Genomic DNA, 26,489 nt, shown 5'->3' with positions numbered 1-26,489 from the left:
ACCAGCTGCATTGTGGAGATATTGAAGGAAAGAATCCCTGTGTAAACCAAGCCTACTTTAATCTCCATCTTTGGCCCCCATTTAAAGGGAATGACAAAAACCCTTAATTTGCTTATACTTGATTTAAACCATGAGACAATGGTATTTTGTGGGGGGAAATGTAGTAATCTTGCACTGGTGGATTGAATTGTGGCAAATCAAACAAGTATTACTGTTTAATGTTTAGTGGGGCAGGTCTCTTTCTGGTTCTTTCCTGTTCCACCATCGTCTGCAACAAATCATAATTTTACCAAGTCCCTGTATTGTTTTCCTTTGTTATGTTTTGTTATGATATTAAGATAGCTTACTTTCAGCCTCCCTCAAATTGTTATAACAAAATTACATCATGACATATCCAAATCCCACAACATCAACTATTGTTTATTTTTGTCCCAAGGTCAAAAGCTCCTGTCTCCATTGATGTCTATGTTTCAAATCTAGCTAGTGCCATACAGGGAAGACTGTGGTTATCACAGTTTTGCTCTTACCAGTATTACGAAGGCTCTCAATGGCACTTACAGTCAGGAGGACAGGAAGATTATACATATTATTATTATCATCAATACAATATTTAATAAAATAATCTGTACAAAAAAACAGGTGAACAGAAAATGAGGATAAAGTGTGCTTACATATTATTTTTCAAATATATACTACTATAAGATATTTCCAAAAGAGAAAAGAGCTGTTTACAGTTAATTTACAATGACAATATTTACAGACCTTTATAACCCATAGAATACATACATACACACAGTGCACTTTACATGAACACATGTAGAACTAACGGTTAAATCTCAAACATTTCCCTTCTCAACAAAATAGCTTTTACTTGTACTATAATCCTCATACATGTCTTTCATACAATTTGTGTTTGTGAACTTCATATGGGTTTTTGCCAGAAAGCAAATGCTCTCTTGTTCAAAAAAGGAGGGGAAAGAAAGGGAAAGGCTACCTTTTTCCGAATTTCCCTTTCAAAGAATGGGGAAGACTGCATATTTGAATAGGTAGGAGCAAAATGATGGGGAAATACACATTGCATAGATGTTAAGTACTGGGAATTTCATATCAGAATCTCACTTCAATAACGAATAAATGTGCTTACAAAAAAAAGATGTCAGTGTTAACAGATACTAACTCTATCTAACATTGCTAGATCAAGCTGCAACTGATAATATGGTTAAATTAGAATTAAGCATGCAGATCTCGAGACAGAATGCAGTCATACATTCACAGCAACACGTTGTACTGATGAAGCCTCCATGAGTCTGGAAACAACATCCATCCTAACCATTGCACAGCTTTCACCTTTTTTTGCCTTAGGCTTAGAGTCTGTGATTTTGAGGCATTTTTCCCCAAAGATTTCCACAACACTCCACACACTCAAAGCACATCCCAACATGTGTCAATTGTTCTTGGCAAAATTGCTCAATCTTTGTCAAGTTGAATGGTGATCATTGATTTACAGCCACAGATTTTCAAGCAGATTTAAGTTTAGTCACAGTCACAAAATGTGCAGCTATATGTGACAACTGTGCAGGGTGTGAATACTATTTCAAGACAGTGGACGTGCTAAGACAAGCTTGCTGAAGTAAACATGCAATGAAGTATGGAACAATCCAATCACTGCCTTGTCCTGACATTTTTATGAAAATGTGTTTGGCATGATGATTCACAAAGAAACAGAAAAAAGCAATTGTACAAAGTAGTTGTAATAGGACATGGATACAAGCAAAGCAGACACATAGAAATGTTTCTGATATCAAGGCACAGCATACCAGAGGAGCTACTCTCTGGACCACATTAGCTTTTGGGATTTATTTTCTGCCTGACACTTTTGTTTAATTATCCTTTGCCATATTTATGTAATTTAGATCAAGTGTATACATGCTAATCAAGAAGCTTCTATGGTAACTGTTTTCCACTGAGCAGAATGTCACTGCAGTTGAAACTATCTTCAAAAAGGAGAGTAACTATTTTTTGAAAATGCGAACTGTGACTATCAGCGAAAATAGTAACCACTTTACTTAGAAAATGTGTACAATAGGGGAGTTTACAGGAAGTTATATCCTTACGCACCCTTTTTATTTGACTAATGTTTGAATTGTATTAAACATTTATAGAAATTATGGCAAATTGATGGAAACTTTGCTATTGTTCAATGTCTGTTAGGTGATATCAATTATGTTGGGGGAGCTGTATTATCTACCTCCTGGAGATTGTGCCACTGAATTTCCTCTGCTGTTTGAAAATAAACCACAAGCAGAGATTTTCTTGCGGTCGGTTTGTTTTTGAGCATAGTCCTTAGTTCAAAATGCCAATATAGTCATTTTAGATGGATTTGTTTAATTCATAAAGAACCAAATCGGTTGAACATAATCGTGAAAGAAAACCATAAAAAATAAACAATCTCTGGTTTGGATGAAAAAATGTAGAACAAAATACAAGAAAGCTGCTTTGGATTTTGGTTAGAAAGTAAATGAAATATTTTAACAAACATAATTTCAAACAAAAGCAGCAAACGCTCAAATTTGATATTAGTACATTACGTTTGACTCACATATTGTATATCAGTACAAATACTCCCCATACATAGAAATGCAGTCTTTAGTCAAAGTATCACCTATTTTGCCGTTTGTGCAAAAAGATGGAAATATATCTACTTCAAGAAAATAATCTATAGATCTCAATACACCAGGCTAGGGTCATGTAGAAGGGTTCGCTAATCTCAAATTAAATTCAAGAAATTGAGTTTAACGTGGAATGACAGGAAATATAATTCAATTTAAACTGAGACTCAGTGATATGACGTTACCACAAACAGCGTTGCAACCAAAGCGTTCACGAGAGAGTTTAAAGCAAAAGGCTTTTACCAATACTATGAAACATCTGTCCAACAGTTCTCTCTTGGGGACATCACATATGACCTGTGCCTAGTTTACTCATTGCAAGTAGTTTTGTTTCCTATGTCTTGAATGTGCATATTTATTTACCTTGTGTTAATGTGATTCATCTGGGATTTGTGAAATATTATACAGTGGGGAGTTTACTCGTAATTACCACGTTGGAAAAGCAGGTGTTAACTTACGTCTTGCCGTGATACCTACGTTTGGAATGACAATGAACAAACACGGCAGCGAAGAGTTGGCTAAAGCACAAACATATCTGGACCACCAGGCTAATATGCAAGTAGAGTGAACTGAAAAATAAAACTCAATAAGTGAAAATTACATCCAAAGACCAACACACGTATCTGTTTGATCAATATTATTTTGCAAAATCATGTGCTCTTATAATTCAGTACCTGAAGTGCTAAAAAGTGAATTTCAATATTCCATTTCACTGATTAACAAGGAATTCCTATGGACATTATAGCCTATTTTGTCTGTGCTGTTTACAGGGAGTTGAATCGCCATTTCAATCTCAAGTGATCATGGGATCTGCTTGTTTAAGTCATATACATTACCAGCGGTAGTACATAGCCTGCCCTGACAAAATCTAACTTTTCTCAGTTGCAAGAAATAATAAATCAGTCTTCGTGCCATAAAAATATATTTCAAATTCTCCATGTCACCTGTTAAATATTCCATATCATATACCTTGGATCTTTGCATAATAATGATCTATGTAATGACATAGAGTGCATATAAGCAAATGCATGGTGACACACAACTACTGATGGAAGTTAGCTGTGTAAATGGGACCCTTACCATACCCCTAACTAAAGATCACTGTTCCTTCGGCTGATAGACAGAGGTTTTCTACAGCAGATAACTGTTAGCTTATCTGTTAGCTGTTTCAACTCTCTAGAGACAGCAGGAGCGGTAGAGATACTCTCAATGATCGGCTATGAAAAGCCAACTGACATTTACTCCTGAGGTGCTGACCTGTTGCACCCTCGACAACTGCTGTGATTATTATTTGACCATGCTGGTCATTTATGAACATTTGAACATCTTGGCCATGTTCTGTTATAACCTCCACCCGGCACAGTCAGAAGAGGACTGGCCACCCCTCATAGCCTGGTTCCTCTCTAGGTTTCTTCCTAGGTTTTGGCTTTTCTAGGGAGTTTTTCCTAGCCACTGTGCTTCTATACCTGCATTGCTTGCTGTTTGTGGTCTTAGGCTGGGTTTCTGTACAGCACTTTGAGATATCAGCTGATGTAAGAAGGGCTATATAAATACATTTGATTTGATTTGATAACTCCAGAAAATGGGTGACGTTCTCTGTCCTGCTGAAAAGATTAATAATAATATCCAGGTTTCTCACAACACCGAGCGCAGCATTTATCTAAAAAACTATATTTTAACCATGTCCAAGAGATGACGGTAGTGTCTTAAGTAAGAAGTGTGTAGGCTATGTGCTGCAATTGCAAACTGCAATATACAAAAGTCCTTTTTGATTGTGTCCTCCCATACATTTGAAATTTTGTTTTTTGGTAAGAGCAAGCACAATGGGAGCAGTTTATTGGACAGATGTCTTGTGAGATGTTATAATTGACTTAATGTTATTTTGAGTTTTCCATATAGGCACACAAATGTACTCTAACACTGTTATCATAACGCTATAAATCTGGGCTTGTTATTCATCCCAACAAATTCTGTCTGCTGCTCAGTAAATTCAAAGCTAGGGCTGATGTTTTATACACTACTAAAGCAGTGTTCTAGAACCAAAGTCAGAAGCATAGCAGACATTTACTGAAGTTGACAGCATCGAACAACATGCAGAGCCATGGGGACCGAGAGAGAGAGATACTAGAGAGAGCCAGAGCATGTTATGAGTAAAAAAAAATGCTAAAGAGCTCAAGAAATAAAATGGCAGCTCAATGACACGTTTTTCATAAATTAAGCAGCAAATAATATTATGTTCCCCTTAAGCAGAGGCAGATCAGTAATGAGCATACTTGTCTGTACTTTTTTCAACAAATCACAAAATACAGCTGGTTTAGGGGGAAGAGATAGGGGGAGGCGAGTGTTAAGAAGCGCTTTAAACCACCAACGTATTTTCCCACAAAACAATCAGACTCCGCTCTTTGCAAGCACCAGTCCAAAATTCCAGAATGACGAGACTAGCGCCACGCAAGACTTGCACCACCACCCCTATCTGTTGCCATGCTACCTGCAGCCACAGCTCTCCACCACCATGTCCTCATACTGCTTGTAGACCACATTGTTGCCAGAGTCAATGTAGAGGATGCTGATGGGGCTGAGTTTGGAGGGGACACAGCAGCTGGGCGGGCTGGATTCAGGGTCCATAGAATTCATAAGTGTCTGAATGATGGCATGATTCGTAGGCTCCAGGTGTGAGCGCAGCGGAAAGTCGCACACGCCCTCACAGTGGTGCGCCTCATAATCCAGCGGTGCGATGATCCAGTCGTCCCAGCCCAACTCCTTGAAGTTGACATGGAGCGGCCTACGGCTGCAGCGAGTCTTCCTGCGCCCCCCGCCTCCAACGCCCCTTCCTCCTCCTCCTCCAACACCACCTCCCCCTCCTCCCCCACCAGCTCCGCCTATAGATCGGCCGGTGAGGGCAGTCCGGCGTTGGCGTCGCCTGGGTAGGTGACCAATCACGTCACCAGAGAGGTCCGAAGGGTCCAGAAAACCCAAGTCTCTTCGCACTGCCTTCATCTGCTCCCTGATCTCCTTGAACAGGTTCTCTTTCCTGCGGGTGCGAGAAAAAGCCACCAGCAAGGCCCTCTCCTGGGGCTGCCGAGACCGGCGTCCCAGCCCTACTGTAAGAGGGTTGGATGCCTCTTTGGTCAACTCTGAAACAACCAGCAGGTCAAAGCAGGCCACGAGGAGGTCATTGCCCGCTGCTGTCCTGTGGCTCCTCCACCGAGCTTTCACGCTGGCCCACACGTCAAAGACATCCCATTTCGGAGGCTCGCGGTCCAGAACGTCGACTGTCCTGGAGTCCAGCAGCCGTCTCCCAGAGTTCCCCTTAGAGGAACATGTGTAGAGGAGGAGGCGATAAAGGTTCCTGCCCCATGTCAGCATAGGGAGGCGATCCAGCGGTGGCTTTCTCAGGATCCTCAGTTCTGCCTCCACGATCTCATCTGTCCTGGACAGGCTGGAGAGGTCGAAGAGATAGCGCTGGCCACTTCCCCAGGAGGAGGGATCTGTAGGGGAAGAAAACACAGGCTAGTCATTTGAATCTCACACCAACACATACACAGTTATTAAAACACAGTTACTCAAAAAGAGGGTGGTAAACGAAATCAAGCACTGGACGTCAGCCGACTTAAATCTCTTTGAGTGTCTGTGACCATATGTAAACAAGTATTCAACGTTTGGCAGAAACGCCCCTTTGGTCAAATGCAGTGGCTTTCTAAGGTGGACAGAAAACATGAAGTGCTGTCTGTGTGTGTCCCCCTTGGTGGGAATACTGTTTGGGCCTGAATCGCCTGAGTCCACATGCAAGCAACAGAGCTGACGAAAGCCGCAGGAGCAGGCCAGGAGGAAAGCACTTGGCTGACCTCTAGTCAGGCCCAAGCCCTTGGCAGAATGCACTAATTACACTGATTGAGTGAGCGGAGGGCTTGGCGAGACACTGGAGAAATTTAAACTGAAGTGGCCTCAACTCCCTCTCTTCCTCTGTCCATAGTCATACATTTCAGAGTGGTGGCTTTCGAGATTTTAACACACCAAAGTGATGGGAATGTAATGTAAGTTTAGTGTAATGTTCGGATTTCATAACGTTCTGGGTGCACATACAGCTGTAATCCACAAACAGATAGCGACCTGGCACTCACCTCCTGATGAGGTATCACATACATGAAAAGGAAAGACAGTAGAATCTTTAAATAATTTCTATGCATCTCTAATGTGTTAGTCAAGTCCACGTCCTCCTCTCCGCTGATAATTTAAATAGGCACGTAACAGCTATTCACAGTATATCAGCCATACCACAGTTGCAACCATGAGATGTGGCAGTGGGGAAAGCTTGCTAAGAGGGAACAGACTGTTTCAAAAGTTTTGATGTTGACATCCAGCCCAAGCATGAGGTCCTGAGATACAGTGCAACCTGAGGACACAACCACAGTTCCATGGTAAAACATGAAGGGACTTTCTTCTCCAATACAGATGAGTACCATAAGTATCCAAGGCCAGATTGTGGCATCATGTCATCGATGCATTATTGAAGGGACCTCAAAATAAAACATAATTGTGCACAGTGAGGCTCCTGCTGGAAAAGAACACACAAGTCTTTGGTGAATGCAGAGGATCTGTAACCGTTGTCCCCCTGTGAGAAAGACCAGCCAGGCAGGCTTAAGTGAAATACCCAGACAATGAAAGGTGAAGGGAGCAGGACTACCCTAGCAAATATCCGCTTGCTAGACAAAACAATGACATAACCCAGACAATGCTGTAGTCTCAGTTTATAAAAGATGAACCTGGATTCTTTTCATCCCTTCTGTGTTTACATGTACCTGAGGTGAACTTGCTCTCAGAGTTTTATTGGGTCAAGTGAATAGGAAAATCATTGCAATACATTCAAAATCACATGCAGGTGCACATTGCCCCCCCCCCCCCCCCCCCCCCACTAAATGACATCAATAAAAAACTATAATATTGTTGTAATACCAATCGCTGACTCTGAAACCAAAATACAAGAAATGACTCTTCAGGGATCTAAAATTATAGTTATTGTATCATTGATGCATTTATATTATATTGCGTCAAGACAGAAAAGATATTCATGCCTTTTATGGAATCTACCTGCACTTTTACCTCCTAATTTTGTTTGATAATTAAAACAAGTTTGGAATCCTCAAAAAGACAATGTAAATGACTGAACTCCTTTGAAAAGAATAACACATTACTTAACACACAGTATAACATGTTTAGAGAGGGAGTAGAGAAATCATTATTTTACACAGGTCCCTACAAACAAAAATTCTAATAATCGTTGTTGTTGTTATAATTATAGTTTTCATTATTGTTGTTGTTATCATTTATAGGTTTAAATTATCCTAAAACAGTGTTATTTATATTACATACAAATGTATTCGAGTCCTGACTAACAAAAATGCACAATAGCCCAATAGAAAACAATAGTTTGGGATATACTGTAGTTAAGGGATACGTGTGTTTTGGACATAGCTAGTTTAGTGACTTGTTCTTGCAATAAAATGTTATGGAATAGGCCTACTGAAACAGTATATTTATTAAAACAAATATTCTGTGACAATCTTTGAACACCAGTTTTAAATTACATGTATCTTTTTTTATCAGCAACACCTGGACTGGAGGAAAGCAGGCCTTTTCCAAGTGTTTAGCTCAAGGTGCCAGTGAGGTTTATACATCGCAGATGTTGGAAATCGGAGACATTTGCCTACATATTTAGTTGGAAGTATTTCGAGTATTTCCCAAATAAATGTGAAACAAATGTACTATATCGTCCCAAATAATGTTTCATTCGTAGCCTACATTACTTTCGACTTTTCAATAAGTCATTGTTGTCGGAATGTGTAGGCCTATAGGAGCGCATTTGAAATTAATGCATTCAGAAATAATGGATGCTGAAGGAAATTGTCAAGCAATTCGCTGTTAGGGTTTTTTTAAAGATATTGCAATTTATGTTTTTTGAATGATGAGTTGCGATTTTAATGAATTAATAAATTAATTACTATATGGAGAAAAAAAGTTAATCCTATGACATTTTTGTAAACATACCCAAAGCACTTGTTGCATGTTGCCTTTGCAGTCTCGTATTTACCATATCCTTTTCCAACATGGGCTAGTCCACATAGGCTGAGCTATAATACAGCAAATGGCACTGTAGATATTTGGATAACTGATTGATTGTAGGTTAACCAATTAATCACAAATAACTTATTAAATGCAGTATAAACAGCTACATGAATAGCCTTCATACCCAGAATAAATGACAACCACCATGGTTAACAGTCTACCTCGAGTAATAATAATAAGCCTAGGCTACTGATATCACTTTCACCCACCTTTTCCTTGATCCACGAAACTGGTCACCGTGTTGGCGTGTCTTGCGGAGCGAGGAACACTGCTGTTAAGACCTCTTCTCTCTATTTCAGAGAGTGTCCTGTATAGTGATACCATATAGTCATGGGGGACGATAGTATCATTTATCGGAGGGTCTTTCCTGGACACCGCGGTCGGCTTTCTCCGACTCTGCTCATCCAGATGTGAAACATGCCCGTTATCATCTGCGCTAGAGGGGTACTGCAATGATCCAAGTACCGCTGTCTCCATAATATTCCCAAAGCACAGGGAAAACCATAGCAAAGGAGCAGCAGCCCTAATAGGATCCATTTTCAGTGGTCTATAGCTGTAAATGAGAAAGTTGGACGGGTTTGATTACTTTGGAAACTCCCCTTTGCTCTTTAGATTGTGTTAATATCATGGATTTGGCTGACACTGAGTGGCTACATTGTCTTCTCTGTTGCACTGTGTTCAACCAGCGCCCCTAGCGAGGAGCAGCAATTGTAAGCTACCTTTTAAATCAAGATGCTTGTGTCTCCCCTGTTCTTTCCCCAGACAAGGTGATGAGCTACTCATATTTGGTAACACTTTATATTAACAAGGTTGGTAGGTCTAGGATTTATTGAATCTATAAACTGTTAATAAATCGTGTATATTGGGTTTATTAATAGTTTATGAACCTGTAAAAAACAGTTAAGATACATTGGTAGATTTTTGTTGTTGTTGCCAAATAGCAGTAGCCTAGTGTTAAAGTACTTAAGTAAAAATACTTTAAAGTACTGCTTAAGTATTTATTTTTTGGTATCTGTACTTTTCTTTACTATTTATGTTTTTGAGTACTTTTACTTCACTACATGCCTGAAGACAATAATGTACTTCTTACTCCATACATTTTCCCTGACACCCAAAAGTCCCCCTTACATTTTTAATGCATAGCAGGACTGGAATTCACGCACTAATCAAGAGAACATACCTGGTCATCCCTCGCCTCTGATCTGGCGGACTCATGCAACACAAATGTTTCATTTGTAAATTATGTCTGAGTGTTTGAGTGTGCCTCTGGCTATCCCTAAATTAAATACATTTGCTTAATATAAGGAATTTGAAACGATTTATACTTTTGATACATAAGTATATTTTAGCAATTACAATTACTTTTGATACTTAAGTATATTTAAAACCAAAAACTTTTAGACTTTTACTTAGTATTTTACTGGGTGACTTTCACTTTTACTTGAGTCGTTTTTTATTAAGGTATCTTTACTTTTACTCAAGTATGACAATTGGGTACTTTTTCCTCCACTGCCAAATAGTGAGCTTATGAATGCACTGTAGCCTATTGATTAATAACCTGTTATTATTTCCAGTGCACGCAGCTAATGAACATGTATTCGTTTATTTATAGATGTATAAATATATAGACTTAACTAATAATTGTTAGGTCTATGGGCCTATACTGAAACTATTTTACATAAGCCTAATTTCAATGTAAATATTTACCAATTTTCAGTTATTTATAAATGCTGGTATATGTATTGGAGAGGAAAATTACCCATAAATATTCTGATCTATTTTGCGCGAAATTCAGTAGGCCTGTTAATAGAAATAGCCGCAGTTAACATACACAACAATGTAACAACTTTGTAGGCCTTGTTACTGCCTTCGTTTTTCCACATACAGTGCATTCTGGAAAGTATTCAGACTCCTTCCCTTTTTCCATATTTTGTTATATTACAGCCTTATTAAAACATTTATTAAATTAATTTTGTTCTTCATTAATCTACACACAATACCCCAGAAACAGGTTTTTAGAAATGTTTGCAAATGTATTAAAAATAAAAACAGAAATACCTTATTTACATAAGTATCCAGACCCTTTGCTATGAGATTCGAAATTGAGCTCAGGTGCATCCTGTTGCCATTGATCATCCTTGAGCTGTTTCTACAACTTGATTGCAGTCCACCTGTGATAAATTCAATTGATTGGACATGATTTGGAAAGGCATACACCTGTCTATATAAGGTCCCACAGTCAACAGTGCATGTCAGAGCAAAAACCAAGCCATGAGGTCGAAGGAATTGTCCATAGAGCTCCGAGACAGGATTGTGTCGAGGTACAGATCTGGGGAAGAGTACCAAAATATTTCTTCAGCTTTGAAGGTCCCCAAGAACACAGTGACCTCCATCATTCTTAAATTAAAGACATTTGGAACCACCAAGAATCTTCCTAGAGCTGAGGAGTGGCTTCCATCTGGCCACTCTACCATAAAGGCCTGATTGGTAGTGTGAGGCAGAGATGAGTGTCTTTCTGGAAGGTTCTCCCATTTCCACAGAGTGACCATCAGGTTCTTGGTCACCTCCCTGACCAAGGCCCTTCTCCCCCGATTGCTCAGAAACATGCGTGAATTGCACCATTTTCAAAACTGAGCAATCGGGGGAGAAGGGCCTTGGTCAGGGAGGTGACCAAGAACCCGATGGTCACTCTGACAGAGCTCTAGAGTTCCTCTGTGGAGATGGGAGAACCTTTCAGAAGGACAACCATCTCTACAGCACTCCACCATTCAGGCCTTAATGGTAGAGTGGCCAGACGAAAGCCACTCCTCAGTAAAATGCACATGACATGACTTGGAGTTTGGCAAAATACCCCTAAAGGACTCTCAGACCATGAGAAACAAGATTCTCTGGTCTGATGAAACCAAGATTGAACTCTTTGGCCTGAATGCCAAGCGTCAAGTCTGGAGGAAACCTGGCACCATCCCTACGGTGAAGCATGGTGGTGGCAGCATCATGCTGTGGGGATGTTTTTCAGCGGCAGGGACTGGGAGACCAGTCAGGATTCATCTATAAGTCTTTGCTAGGTATAGCTCCGCCTTTTCTCAGCTCACTGGTCACCATAGCAACACCGACCCGTAGCACGCGCTCCAGCAGGTATATTTCACTGGTCATCCCTAAAGACAACACCTACTTGGCCACCTTTCCTTCCAGTTCTCTGCTGCCAATGACGGGAACGAATTGCAAAAATAACTGAAATTGAGACTTATATCTTCACTGAGACTTATATCTCCCTCACTAACTTTAAGCGTCAGCTGTCAGAGCAGCTTACCAATCGCTGCAGCTGTACACAGCCCATCTGTAAATAGCACATCCAACCAACTACCTACCTCACCCCATATTTGTTTTTGTTTTTTTGCAAACCAGTATTTCTACTTGCACATTCTCATCTGCACATATATCACTCCAGTGTAAATTGCTAAATTGTAATTACTTTGCCACTATTGGCCTATTTATTGCCTTACCTCCTTACTTCATTTGCACACAGTGTATACAGATTTCTCTATTGTGTTATTGACTACATTTGTTTGTCCCATGTGTAACTCTGTGTTGTTGTTTTTGTCGCACTGCTTTGCTTTATCTTGGCCAGGTCACAGTTGTAAATGAGAACTTGTTCTCAACTGGCCTACCTGGTTAAATAAAGGTGAAATAATAAAATAATAAAAAGGATTGAGGGAAAGATGAACGGAGCAAAGTACAGAGAGATCCTCGATGAAAACCTGCTCCGGAGCGCTCAGGACCTCAGACTGGGGCGATGGTTCACCTTCCAACAGGACAATGACCCTAAGAACACAGCCAAGACAACGCAGGAGTGGCTTTGGGACAAGTCTCTGAATGTCCTTGAGTGGCCCAGCCAGAGCCCAGACTTGACGGTGCTTCAACAAAGTACTGAGTAAAGGGTCTGAATACTTATGTAAATGTGATATTTCCATTTTTTTTTTATACATTTGTAAAAACTTCAATAAACCTGTTTTTCACTTGTCATTATGGGGTATTGCGTGTAGATTGATGAGGGGGGAAAACTATTTCATCAGTTGTAGAATAAGGCTGCAACATATCAATATGTGGTAAAAGTGAAGTGGTCTGAATACTTTCCGAATGCACTGTACATGTGCATACGATGCCATCTGCTGTTTCATTTAGAGTTTGCATTTCAGAACAATAGTTTAACTTGCACTCAAGACATCTCTTTTTAAACATAGCCAACATAACAATTTCACCATGTCTTGCCCATATAAGTAGCTATTTGCTTTTCCCTTTTTGTTTTCTTACCATTTTTTGCTGTGTTTTGTTGTGTTTATGTATGTTATGTATTGAGTATACATTAAATTAGGCTATAGTAGGCCTACATAGTATTATTAGAAGGCTAGTATTAGTAGGTGTAATTAGAATTAGTAGTATTGTTATAGGCTTGTATTAGTAATGCTTTAGTAGTATTGTTATAGGCTTGTATTAGTAATGCTAATATTATTATTATTATTGGGCTATTATTGTTAGGTTGTTATTCATATTATACAAAGGCATTATAACAGGTGTATGAGCCGACCCTATATGTTCAGGTTGACTACAAAATTCTTAGTGGACAGTATGACTTCAGCATACCGACAAGGTCACGTTCCTCAATCTGAGTGAGGGAGAATTCAAACACTATTCTAAATAGACTGATTCTCTTGCAAGTTGCCGCTGTCATAAATGTTTTCTTGATTGCGACATTTTTATCACAGCTCAGAATGGGTCATTTATTGGTCTGTTACCTGCATGTTTTATCCGATGAAATGTTTGCCAGCAGGTCTCTCGGCTGCTGCCTTGAAGGGGTATAAAGGCTATAATTAGCAGATAGATCAAGCTATTTGTGTGCAAATTAACAAAGGACACTGGATAAATACAAGCGACTATCTCAACGTCGGAGCAAGCAATTGAAGCGCAATTCGCAACTCAACGCCCTACTGCTAATCGGTACCACAATGTCCCCTCCAGCCTCCGCTGCGGCAGCGAGTGAGAGCAGTACAACCACCGTTTTCGAGGAAGACACCAGAGAAGAGGTACCACTCTCATATCATATTATGCTGCCATAAAATTGCCAGAAGCCTTGCTATAATAAAACATGTTCATAACCTCAGGCATAAAGCACCCAACCCCTTCCATGTTTTTGGTTGAATGTCACAGATGTTGCATAGCCTACATTATTGGATATTCATGACAATCGATCAGGGGGTATGACAATTATTTTGATAATTTGATGTTGGTTAATAGTATTTGCAAGATAAATAGCTATTTACCAAGTATTTTCCTATTAAGAGTTGGTAGGCTATATGTTGCAATTGCCTATAGGTTTACACTGATTAATGTAAGAGCTGAGCTACCTTGCTGTGCATCAAATAGGAGCTTCATCGAAGAAGGAAGCCCTCAAAGGAATCAAATGTTGAATGGTTAGAATTTTGTAACGTGTGTCCGTTTACATTTACCAACACTGTATCCTCTCTTTTTTGCATGCTTTGAATCAACAGCAGAGGCCCTTGAAGCAATCCCTGAGCAAGTCACTGTGTAGAGAGAGCTTCTGGAAATGCCTACTGCTCTCCATGCTCATGTACGGCTGCATGGGAGCCATGGTGTGGTGTCATGTCACCAAGGTGACTCGCCTCACCTTTGACAGTGCCTTCAAAGGCAAGTCCATGATGTACCATGACAGCCCCTGTTCTGACGGATACATCTACATCCCTCTGGCCTTCCTGCTCATGCTCTACCTGGTCTACTTGGTGGAGTGCTGGCACTGCAATGCCAAGAGTGAGCTGCAGCATAAAATGGATGTAGAGGGCATTTATGAACGTATCCAAAGGATGCAGCAAGCGAAACCGTGCATCTGGTGGAAGGCCATTAGCTACCATTATGTTAGACGGACTCGGCAGGTCACACGCTATCGTAATGGGGACGCCTACACCAGCACACAGGTCTACCACGAACGGGTCAACACCCATGTGGCTGAGGCTGATTATGACTATGGTCACTGTGGGATGAAGGACATCTCAAAACAACTGCTTGGTCTGGAGAAGGCCCCACTCACCAAACTGAGGTTCACCAAGTGCTTTAGTTTTGCTAATGTGGAGTCTGAGAACTCCTACCTCACCCAAAGAGCAAGGTTCTTCACTGACAACGAAGGGCTTGATGACTATATGGAGGCACGGGAGGGGATGCACCTGAAGGACATTAACTTAAAGGAGTGTGTGATTGTGTTTTCTGAACCTGACCACCACCCATGGTATGTGTCTCATCATGTGTTCTGGGCAGCATCCTTCCTCACCTTATCGTGGCCCCTGAGGGTTTTCACAGAGTACTGCACTGCCTACGTCCATTACCGTGTGGAGAAACTCTTCGGGGCGGATTACGTCCCTATGACGCCTCTCGATGAACGCCCTTACAGCCACCGGATCCCCCGGGTCAACACCATCGACAGCACAGAGCTGGAGTGGCACATCCGTTCTAACCAGCAGTTAGTGCCTAGCTACTCTGAGGCCGGTCTCATGGAACTGGCCCAGTGCTCCTCTGGTGGCTTTGGCGGTTTCAGACAGAACTGCGAGCGCTGTCACCGGGCAATGAGCAGCTCCTCTGTTTTCTCCAGGAGTGCCCTCAGCATATGTACCGGCAGTAGCCCGCGGGTCGGCCGGGTGCCCTACAGTGGCAGCCGCTTCTCCTTGGGCCGGCGTTACGGATCGCGACGCAGCTGTTTCTGGAGGAGTAGAAGCAGTTTGGATGAGCAATTGAGTCCCAGTGAGAACACCCGCTGCCTTTCTGGGCGCCTAACCACTGACGACGAGGACCCCCCAGATTACCAAGATGCTCTCTGCTTCCCAGTGCTAATTTTTCACTGTAGTGAGAACTGCCACAATCACAGGTCCTTTCATAGGAATGGCTCCTGTGTGGAGACCTCTCTATGACAATGCAATGTATTCACAGATAGCATGACTTTGTGTGTGAACAAAGATGTTTGCCCCGTGTGACACTAACAACTACAGAAAACCTCATGGCATAAGATTGTTAATGGGATTGGATAGATGTAAATCTTAGGTGCATATTCCCTCAATACCTTTTAACTAGTGATCACTAGGGGTTACATTTAGGCAGTGACAACACTAAAATATGGAGATGTTACCAAAAAAGAAATGTACACATTCAATGCAGTCAAGTAATTTTTTTGTAAACTTTAGGCATAAGCCAAGGCCGGTGGGGATGAATGCTGGAGTCTATGTTCTATATGCATTAATAAGTGTATTGAGTATAATTGTATTTGCATTCATTTCATAAATACTTTCATAAAGTCTTCCTCTTAATTATGAAATAACAATACACATTTATTCAACACATTGAGAGAGAAGTTTTTCAAATAAAAGTAATCTGGGAAAAAATCAACAGCAATAACTATGTCTTCACCATTCTCTCATAATTGGAACCAACATGTTGAGATAACTGCCAAATGAAAACAAACATCAAAGGCACAGTTTCTATGACTTCCTTTTGTTTGTATCAGTTCTTTTTGAACACTATATGATAGTCACATAGGCTATTGAAATGTAACATTGCTTACTTAATCTGCAAGTGGTGCCCCAACACCTTTTTAACAAAGGCACCTGCAAGTTATACAACTAAACTTTTCAGAGGGATTTTGGTTTTCCCATTGGTTTAATAATATGAAGCACATGAGACATATTTTCAAATAAGAGTTAGAACATGGCTCAAATTCTTTCCAACAACTGACAAATATCTGTTAATAATCACTTAAGGTCACACTAGACATGATGAATTGTAGCTGTAAATGTTGAATTGTATATGAATGTTAATGTATATCTATTCTCAAACTTTGTAGCAAGTATGTGTTCAAATTGACAAATATGTATATTAACATGTCTGGAAAATACATAAAATATGACATGGGGAAAGTAATTCCATAGTATTGTGCAATGCAAATAAGATATTGCAACAAAATAATCACAAATAATAAATACACTGTCACCAGTTTGTGAGGCACATTGTATCCTTTGAATGATTGAAAAAATAAACCTCCCACTGGGCACAGACATCAATTCAATGTCTATTCCACATTGGTTCAACGTCATTTCATTGAGATGACTTGGAAACAATGTTGATTCAACCAGTGTGTGCCCAGTGGGTTACTGATCACAAACCAACATTTAGGTAAAATATATATATATTTTAAAAAGCGCATGAACAAATACTGATTAAAGTTTTTGATTGAAATATTGGAAAATATTATTTTAAATGTTATGGAAAAAACAAGAATGTCGCCCAAACGCCTGTGATTTATTGGTGTGGTTTTCATGAGGTGTAAATACACCTGTACTAGGCTACACTTACACTGTCTTTCCAATAAAAAGCAACATACTTATACTCTTGCTTGTGCATATTGTATTTTCCTCTATGATGTCTCTTAGAAATGTATGTGCTAAATTATTGGTAAGATATGATGATAATGGTGCACATTTTCCATATTTTTTGCCTTCACATTAATTTTCACCGTTTACATGTCAGACTTTTAATTTGAAGGATCATCAAACTTGACGCGGAAGTGATTTGACTGTTGCAGGCTTCACACGGGTCAAGTCAGAGATACTTTTGAAGAAATTGGCAAACTCCATTGAAAACGCCCATTGTCAATGTTGCCCATGCGTGGTCAATGGGCACGGTGCATTCTGGGCTGGGCTATTCTGGACAAGGAAAACTCTCTTTTAAGGAGTGAATGGGAGACAATTGAGTGCTAGCTCAAAAACGGACATTAGCATGATTTCGTGAACAAGAATATCTTCAGATATGTGAGATAATTAACTTGTTCACTGTAATATCGTATAGCTTTGAAATAGACACATCACGTACTTTCGAGGAAAATAGGCAGGTTTCTCGACCCATACCCTGACTTTGAGAAGGGATTGCGTGATGGCTGATGAAGAGCGAGGCCCAACTCAGCGGGAAATCTGTCTCCCTCCAGCGGGTGGCTTTTTTTCGTTGTTTTGCCCACCAAGTTTTTGTATGGAGGTCAATGTATCGAATTTGGTCAACAACAAAAAATAATAGCTTATTTGCTACGTGAGGTTTATATGATCGAATATATGTTTCGTAATGCTTAAGTTGTCTGGAGTGTTCTGATATAAGTAGGATATGTGAAATGTCGTCAAAAAACACTATTGGATAGTAGGATAGCCTCTCCCTCTCTCCATTGAATACAGGTGGTTGCCGTCAACAACCCTCATAGAATATTCAAAAATGATTACAATAATGAGATGTATCCACCAATCTAAAAATAAAAAAAAGATAGGGGGGAGCTAGACAGCCAGTCATGACGCTTTGTGGACAATGACTCCTATTTCTAGGGCGGAGAGACATGTATCTTGTCAGTATATCCATAATCTTTGGTGACGATTAGTTCAGCAACAGCGTGACGCAGCATGACAACACGATTGGTCGACAGACTGCTGGGTGGGGCCATTCATTAGCCAGTTAACGTGCTCTCATGGCCACACCCTCACTGTAATGTGAGCATACCATTAGCATTACCATAGTGGACCACCAACATAACTGTTAACAATGTTTCCCATCTATGACATTACATGTATATAGTTCTTGATTTCCTAAAAGCTTGTTCTACCAAAAAATCACAATCGACTGCCCTTTGTAACTTTATTGTGTTGTAAATGTCTACTTTTTCAAGGAGCTACAGCATGCAGGGATTGTTTGTACAGGCACTTGCCCTGAGACAGTTGCTAAGGTGGAGTACCCACAAGCTGCTGAACCCTGGACACGGACCTTACTGGACACTACACACTCGCCAGCTGTGTTGTTCCTCCATGACCATTGAGACACACAAGCTCCCTACACGCTGGAGTTCAGCTAAGACCTGGTCAGGTCTTCATCAAGTGAGGTTCAAAAGCAGCAAAAAGGAGGCGCCAAGGCTGTACAGGATGAGGAAGATGATGAAAAGGATCCTGAGCACAGTGACTATGAGGATGAACCTGAGGATGACTCCCCAGTGTACCCAAAGACTACAAAGACATGGAGAAATATGTGCAGTCGTTTCATTATGGTATCATGAAAGTTGGCCTTGATATAGCACGCAAGTGAGTGGTTACAGAGTTATGCCTTTAGATTTTCAACTGAATGCAAATAAGGAGAAAAAAAATGGGTAATGGTATCATTAGTATTTGGCATCAATATCTGCAACAATTTGAGGGGATCCATATGGGTCGACTTTGAGCACCTCTCCTTAAAGCTTGGTCATTCAGGCCTAGAAATCACATTTATACAATTTCTCTCACGGGTGAGTGAAGAAATGAGGTCCAATGAATTGATTGATATGGAATGGAATTGCCCTACTATTTAAAAGGCTCCAGGCCTACCTGCAGTGGCTAACTGATTTTTTTGTCTTTATTTCTGCAAAGTGGAGGATGCATTATATGGCAACAAGCTTCGGCTAAATGGACAGAAACTCATCAAGAAAAGTAAATTGGGGAGTTACTTTTGTGCCTAGTAATGACTTATATAATAGACATATTTCTGCCAACCTTCAACATCTTACAAGACTGTAAGGACCCAAACCCATCCCCCGTGCACTGAAGTGGTAGAGCAGTCCAATCAACACCCCACCCTGTCTGGCACAAGTCTTAAGTTTCCTTCACTGTACTGAGCTTTGGTTCTCTCTTCAGGTTAAAGTTGTAGACACCTTGGACCTGGTATTGTCAGCAGCATACCACCCTGCATACCACTACTGGCTTGCTTCTGAAGCTAAGCAGGGTTGGTCCTGGTCAGTCCCTGGATGGGAGACCAGATGCTGCTGGAAGTGGTGTTGGAGGGCCAGTAGGTGGCACTCTTTCCTCTGGTCTAAAAAATATCCCAATGCCCCAGGGCAGTGATTGGGGACACTGCCCTGTGTAGGGTGCCGTCTTTCGGATGGGACGTTAAACGGGTGTCCTGACTCTCTGAGGTCATTAAAGATCCCATGGCACTTATCGTAAGAGTAGGTGTGTTAACCCCGGTGTCCTGGCTAAATTCCCAATCTGGCCCTCAAACCATCATGGTCACCTAATAATCCCCACTTTACAATTGGCTCATTCATCCCCCTCCTCTCCCCTGTAACTATTCCCCAGGTCGTTGCTGCAAATGAGAACGTGTTCTCAGTCAACTTACCTGGTAAAATAACGGTAAAATAAAAAAAATATATTAAAAAAATTGTCAGAGAAAGAAACAGACACTGTCACACTTTTGAGAGTCATCATTAAGAAGGAATTGGGCAAATCCAAGGATGGAGACCAGTACACCGTTGTTCTGAGGCACTTGGAACTTCCAAAGCAAAATGCCTTCAAATAATTAGTTTTCAGCGGACAATACTGACTATACTTCTCGCCATTGACAAGGGAATTGTAATATCTACATTTTGCATGATGTTACATCAAAGGGAATGGTTCAGTTTTTACAGTAGTCCTCTTGGTACAGTTGAAGTTGGAAGTTTACATACACCTTAGCCAAATGCATTTAAACTCAGTTTTTCACAATTCCTGACATTTAATTCAGCTTTTATTTATTTTATCACATTCCCAGTGGATCAGAAGTTTACATACTCAATTAGTATTTGGTAGCATTGCCTTTAAAATTGTTTAACTTGGGTCAAACGTTTCAGGTAGCCTTCCACAAGCTTCCCACAATAAGTTGGGTGAAATTTGGCCCATTCCTCCTGACAGAGCTGGTGAGTCAGGTTTGTAGGCCTTGCTCACACACGCTTTTTCAGTTCTGCCCACACATTTTCTATAGGATTGAGGTCAGGGCTTTGTGATGCCCACTCCAATACCTTGACTTTTTTGTCCTTAAAGCTTAGTTGAAAATGGGTCTTCCAAATGGACAATGACCACAAGGATACTTCCAAAGTTGTGGCAAAATGGCTTAACTTACTGACTGCTGTCTTGAGATGTTGCTTCAATATATCCACATAATTTTCCCTTCTCATGATCCCATCTATTTTGTGAAGTGCACCAGTCCCTCCTGCAGCAAAGCACCCCCACAACATGATGCTGCCACCCCCGTGCTTCACGGTTGGGATGGTGTTCTTCGGCTTGCAAGCCTCCCTTTTTCCACCAAACATAACAATGGTCATTATGGCCAAACAGTTCTATTTTTGTTTCATCAGACCAGAGGACATTTCTCCAAAAAGTACGATTTTTGTTCCCATGTGCAGTTGCAAACCGTAGTCTGACTTTTTTTATGGCGGTTTTGGAGCAGCAGCCTTTCAGGTTATGTCGGTATAGGACTCGTTTTACTGTGGATATAGATACTCTTTTGATTTTCCCATGACGAGTTTTAATGACTCCAACCTAAGTGTATGTAAACTTCATCAATGGCTTATCTGGTTTCAAATGACCTTGACACTATTTTGAATGAACAGATGTTAATAACAGACTTAAATTCTCCAAGTCATTCTACATAATTAAGTAATGGATCGTCCTGGCTTGAATCAGATGCAAAGAAAATGTGTGGGATAAGTATTTAATTAGCTAAATGCTAATAAAATGAAATGCTAAATTCGACAGATTTTCTTACAAATGCGTTAACATGACGTGTTGCTATAGTTTAATACAGATTTATAGTACAAACTTCTATAAGAAGGTATAACATAATATTTTATAAAAGACCAGTGGTGCCATACTGCTACAACATGTGCGATGGAACAAAATAATATCACAATTTCTATCCATATTTGACTGATCTACTGTCTTTGTATTATATACATGTTTATTGTTTTTAAGGCTACAACAGCTTATCTACAGGGTAAGTTAGATTAGCTATTACAGTATTGTTTTTGTACATGGAAACAGTCTATCATCTCATGATATCGTCTATGAAAAACGACTAATGCTGTAGTTCAATATTACAAATACATCCATTAAGTACTAATGAAAAGCCTTTAAGAGTTGGCCTTATCCTACACAGGACCGTGTGCAAAGGCTTCACTATGCTATTCAGCTTATGTACTTGTGTAAATATTTAGAATTAAAAAATTAAGTGTTGCTTTCAGCTTTGACTAGGACACAGTATTTGATCTCTTGGCCTTCTTCAGTATGTCACACTTCTTACGGTTGGGCCGCCGGCATCGCTCATCTATGCTTGGCACGCATTCGTAATGCCAGACCTCCTCCATCTTCTCAACTGGGTACACGGCCTCTACATAGTGGCGGATGAGTCTGAGACGCACAGGATCCAGCTGCTTCTTATTGCAGGCGCCCGAGTGGTTATACTGAAGTCGCAGGTTCTCCTGAGTGAAGAGCTCAGGGAAGAGGCGCACCAGTAGACGGGCAGAAAAGTTTCCAACAGAAAGGCTCTGCTGGACAATCTCTCGCACTTCAGCGTCCGAGAGCCAGTAGACCGAAGGCACTGGGAAGTCCGGGATTGACACCGTCAATTTCTCCAGGGGGATCTTGCAGAAGTCTTTGCTACTTTTTTCAGGCGGTAGTGGAGGAATCTCAAAGTCCTTCAAGCGCTCTGTGTTGAGCTGGTTCACTTGGCAAGCAGCCACAAAGTCCACAGGCTCTTGCTCCAACTCAGGAGCATAGACTTTGCGTTGCTGCTGGTACGACCGCCGTTGTTCCGTGTCTCGTCGCCTGCACCGCTCGTCCAGTTTACCCACAAATTCCAGGGTCCACACTCTGTCATTCTTGGCCCGTGGATATAGGAGCTGTACGTAGTGGCGAATAAGGTCAACCCGCACAGGATCAAGCTGTTTCTTCCCGAGAGAGCCACTACAGTTGTAATGCTTCCGTGCGTTGTCGTAGGTGAAGAGCTCAGGGAACATAAGTACCAACAGGCGAGAGGCGAAGTTCCCAATTGACAAGCTACAGTCATAGTTGTTCCTCAGCTGCTCCCTGGAGAGCAGATACTCTTGAGGCACACTGAAATCTGGTAGGGGCATCTCAAGTTGTTCAAAATCGACTGGCACAAGCAAGGACTTTTTTGACCTACGACCTGGTCTCTCGTAGTCACACAAGTCACTGATCTTGATGATAGAGACATCGTCAGGGAGGCTTGTGGAGTCATAGCTTTCATCGTTCATGTTCTCAGGATCGCTGCCATTGCCATTACTGTGAGAACCCTCTATTGCGTCTTCTATGCGCTGCACACACACCTGCAGCCAACTATCCTCTGGGACATCAGGAAAATTTGCTTCCATGTATTTACGGATAATTTCTATCCTGTCAGAGTCCAGGATCATCTTTCCCACACTACCCTCTGGAAATCTCCCCTCCTCAAAAACCTCAGGGAAAAGTCGGTTTACAAGAAACATAAAGTCTTCAGGGGAAGAAAGCTCATCAAAATCCTCTCGGACCTCCTGAGTGTCAAACACAAGGTCTGGCACTACTTTGTTGTTGTTGGTGTGGTCACCATTGGAATCTAAGTCAAGGTACACTTCTTGTCCCTCCTCATTTATAAAATGGCAGGGCTGGTTCTGCTCAGCTTTGAAACCAAAGTTTGTAATAATCTGTTTCCCACATGACTGTTGCCCACTCTCCATATCCTTCTGGGCCCAGAAGCGGTTAAAGAAGTCATTCATCTGTAATAGGCAATCATCCTGCCAAATGTTGTTGTTCTTAACCAGAGGATAACACACCTCCACATAGTTGCGTATTAGCTGCAGATGTAAGGAATCCAACGTTCTCTTGTTGGCGATGCAACCACGAGTGCACTCCTTGGCTTTAAGAAGTTCTGGGAAGAGGTGTACCAGCAATCGACAACCCAACTCGCCAGCATTTGATGTCTGTTCCATCAGCTGACTCAGTTCCTCACTTGTCAACAGGTATTCTGGCGGAGGATGGAACTCAGTCGCCAGCTCAGAGGGTTTGATCTGTTTCTTGATGCGAGTGACCTCTAGGGAAAGTAGATCAACCTTGCTGTGCAGTTGGGTCATGCTTGAGTTGAGCGTATTGAGGATGAAAAACATCTTCTCAATGAGGGAGTATAGATTAGAGTCTGTTGAAGACATGGACCCTGCTGCCCCCAGGGCAGAGAGGGGTTCACTTCGGCTGTGCTCCCCTGTTTTGACCAGTTGAGGAGATAAGAGGCTGCTGTAGCTTAGCCGCACTCCTCCCTCATGCTGAACATGCTGGTCAAGGCTTGATGTGAGCTTCTTCTCTGTGATTCGGTGAGAGATGCTGTAGAGAGGCTTCCTGTAAGAGGCTATAGTCTTCTCCTGGTCAGCAGATGTCAAGCAAAGGGGTTGAGGCCTCGTGGACTCTTCAGACAATCTCCTCAGTAAGCATCGCCCGGCCTACACAGAGACAACAAAAACAATATCAATTTCTTATCTCAGATGTATTTTCTATGTCATAAGAACTAGAATAAGCATGCTAAATAAATAGATGGACAAATGTCATCACATAGACAGGCCTATTTAGCAAGTTCAGTTAGGCATGAGGTATAGATTATGCCATTTCATTAATTTACCTCACTAGAGACCCTGACTCTCTTGCTGCTGGAAGACTGGTCCAATTCAGAATTGTGAGCGTCACAGCCCATGTCCATAACAGTACGTTTGCTGGTGGCCTCACTAGTTCCAAGAGACCATCTTCGTGGTCCATCAGTTGTCTCACTAATAGCACAGTCATCCGTCTCCAACTTGATGTCTTGAATGGGTTCTCTCTCTGCAGAAAAACATTTAAAATCAATGTTATGTTATTTACAAGTTAATTTGATTTTCCCACTTTAGGTGTTGATCAATCCAAACCGTTTCAAAGTGGATAGTTGCATTATAAGTGTAATTTAAAAAAATTATAGACTTACCTCTCTCAAGCTTTTCTCCATCCGAGTTTTCCCCATGGTCAGAGGAATTCATATCCTATAGTGAAAAAATAGAATAAAAATAAATCAAACCTGTAACATCTGTTTATTCGTTTAAGAATTAAAATGTCACTGCACTGTTAAGTAACCTTGACCAAATAGACACATTATATTAATTCCATTGTCCAAATTGTGCTATATTGTTAGACTTAATCTTTCATAAGATATTTCAAAATGACTAAAAGTCCCATTCTATATTCAACAACATAACTGAGTGTTGTTCCATAGAAAGTAAAGCCTATGATGTTATTATTGTCGTAATCAAACAGGCCCTTGTTCACTTGCAAGTTCACTTTGTCTACTTCACCTGCTTGAACATGTTCATAGGCAACTAGGCCTACATGATGTCATACTGAACCCTGATCAGCTGCTTGGGCACATGTTTACTAATCGAAAATATTGGACTACATTCAAGCTACATTCATTTTACTAATAAATATAATACACTTGTTGCTCTGCTGTTTAACTGCTAACAGTGGGTGATTTGTGTTCTCGTAGTGATGCAAGAGAGGACTCAACGTCTGTAACTAGAGGCTTTATGACTTCTCACTCGCCCCCTTTTACTTCTGTTTCTGTCCCATCCACTTCCTCATTCTTCCACTAGAAGCCCCATGAACCAAAACATGAGTACACAGAGAGAGGAAGAGGCGAAACGAGAGGATGTACTCCGCCCAAGATCTGTCCACGTGAGATAAGCCCCTTTTTGTACTTTGGTCTTTGAGTGTTTAATAACGTGAGGCTTATTTAATCGAATATAATGTTTAGGCTGTTACAAATACAATGATATAAGTGGATGCACGTGGCATTCGACAACTTTGAGAAAACGCACTTAGTTGTGCCTGACGTACACACGCATATCTGCCCTCACACTGGCTAGAATGGACCCACCTGATCTCCCTTGCATTCAATCATTAAGGACATGTTTTTCCATTGTTAGAGCGGTCACTCGGCTATCTTGCCAATATAATAGATACTCTTTGGACTACACACACAGCTGTGTCATACTTTTCAGGCTGTCAACTTGAGTCTTTCGTGGCAATTAAAAATGCAATGAGATTTATTTAAAAACACAACAAATTGATATTTCTACTTCGCATTAAAGCTAGCTAATCATTGTTTTTAGGGATTCTTCTTTAGTGACGAGGCAGTGTATATCCTCGGACGAGTTTTTCCCACTCGTCTTCGTGGAATTGTCTCAAAAACGCAGATGCTCGAGCTCACCTTTACGATTTCATGGAGTCCTTTGCAGTAATTGAAGGTTGGGTTAACATATTTGCCGAGAATGTCGTGGGAATTTCACACACGGATAACTGTTGTTCGTGTTTCTCTTCTTTTTTTTCCTTCTCTGTGCCGTCTCGCGTGACGTGATTGGGAGCGCGCCTGCTGTGTCATTTCCGCACAGCTGTGGATGTGTTTTGTGTGGCCGTGGGCCTTGTGCATGATGACAACAGAGATAAACGATGACCCAAATTGCACGAAAATGCAATGAATCGAAAGGTAAATTAGCTACATTATTTGTGGCTAATTTGCGAATCCCCATATGAGGCTTGATAGCCTTGCAGGCTATTTCACGTGAGCTGGCCTACAGGCAGAATACGGCCCAACAGCAGATTTTCTCTACATTTCAACAGGTAGCTGCAATTATAGCGCTCTCTGAAGATGTGCAGTACCTTCGCAGAGTGGGCCACGAACGAATAGTAAACCATGGAGAAAATGCATCCAGTGTCATTTTAACCTGCACAAAGTGAATTATAGTGTTCGCTTACATTCAATGATATT

The 26,489-nt window shown here is 41.1% G+C and overlaps 3 protein-coding genes across 3 annotated transcripts; 1 reads left to right on the top strand and 2 right to left on the bottom strand.

Moving 5' to 3' along the window:
• Positions 1-408: 408 nt before the first annotated feature.
• Positions 409-9,420, bottom strand: LOC129813034 (growth/differentiation factor 6-A-like). Its single transcript, XM_055865169.1, is given in 3 exon segments — positions 409-6,157; positions 9,002-9,392; positions 9,394-9,420. Coding segments are annotated over 3 exon segments (1,422 nt in total). The 3' UTR covers positions 409-5,153.
• A 3,954-nt stretch (positions 9,421-13,374) lies between these two features.
• LOC129813033 (transmembrane protein 151B-like) lies at positions 13,375-17,231 on the top strand. The gene is made up of 2 exons (XM_055865168.1): positions 13,375-13,873; positions 14,339-17,231. The coding sequence occupies exons 1-2, from the start codon at positions 13,796-13,798 to the stop codon at positions 15,761-15,763; spliced, it is 1,503 nt and encodes a 500-aa protein (XP_055721143.1). The 5' UTR covers positions 13,375-13,795; the 3' UTR covers positions 15,764-17,231.
• A 4,121-nt stretch (positions 17,232-21,352) lies between these two features.
• Positions 21,353-26,183, bottom strand: bend3 (BEN domain containing 3). The gene is made up of 4 exons (XM_055865167.1): positions 25,932-26,183; positions 24,654-24,708; positions 24,318-24,514; positions 21,353-24,141 (listed from the first exon to the last, which is right to left on the bottom strand). Exons 2-4 carry the CDS (start codon positions 24,703-24,705, stop codon positions 21,904-21,906), a joined length of 2,487 nt encoding a protein of 828 aa, XP_055721142.1. The 5' UTR covers positions 24,706-24,708; positions 25,932-26,183; the 3' UTR covers positions 21,353-21,903.
• Positions 26,184-26,489: the final 306 nt, after the last annotated feature.

The sequence above is a fragment of the Salvelinus fontinalis genome, chromosome 16 (assembly GCF_029448725.1).
Source record: "Salvelinus fontinalis isolate EN_2023a chromosome 16, ASM2944872v1, whole genome shotgun sequence".
Taxonomy (NCBI): Eukaryota; Metazoa; Chordata; class Actinopteri; order Salmoniformes; family Salmonidae; genus Salvelinus; species Salvelinus fontinalis.
Note: the sequence above shows the minus strand (reverse complement) of the source record. Positions and strands in the feature narration are given on the sequence as shown.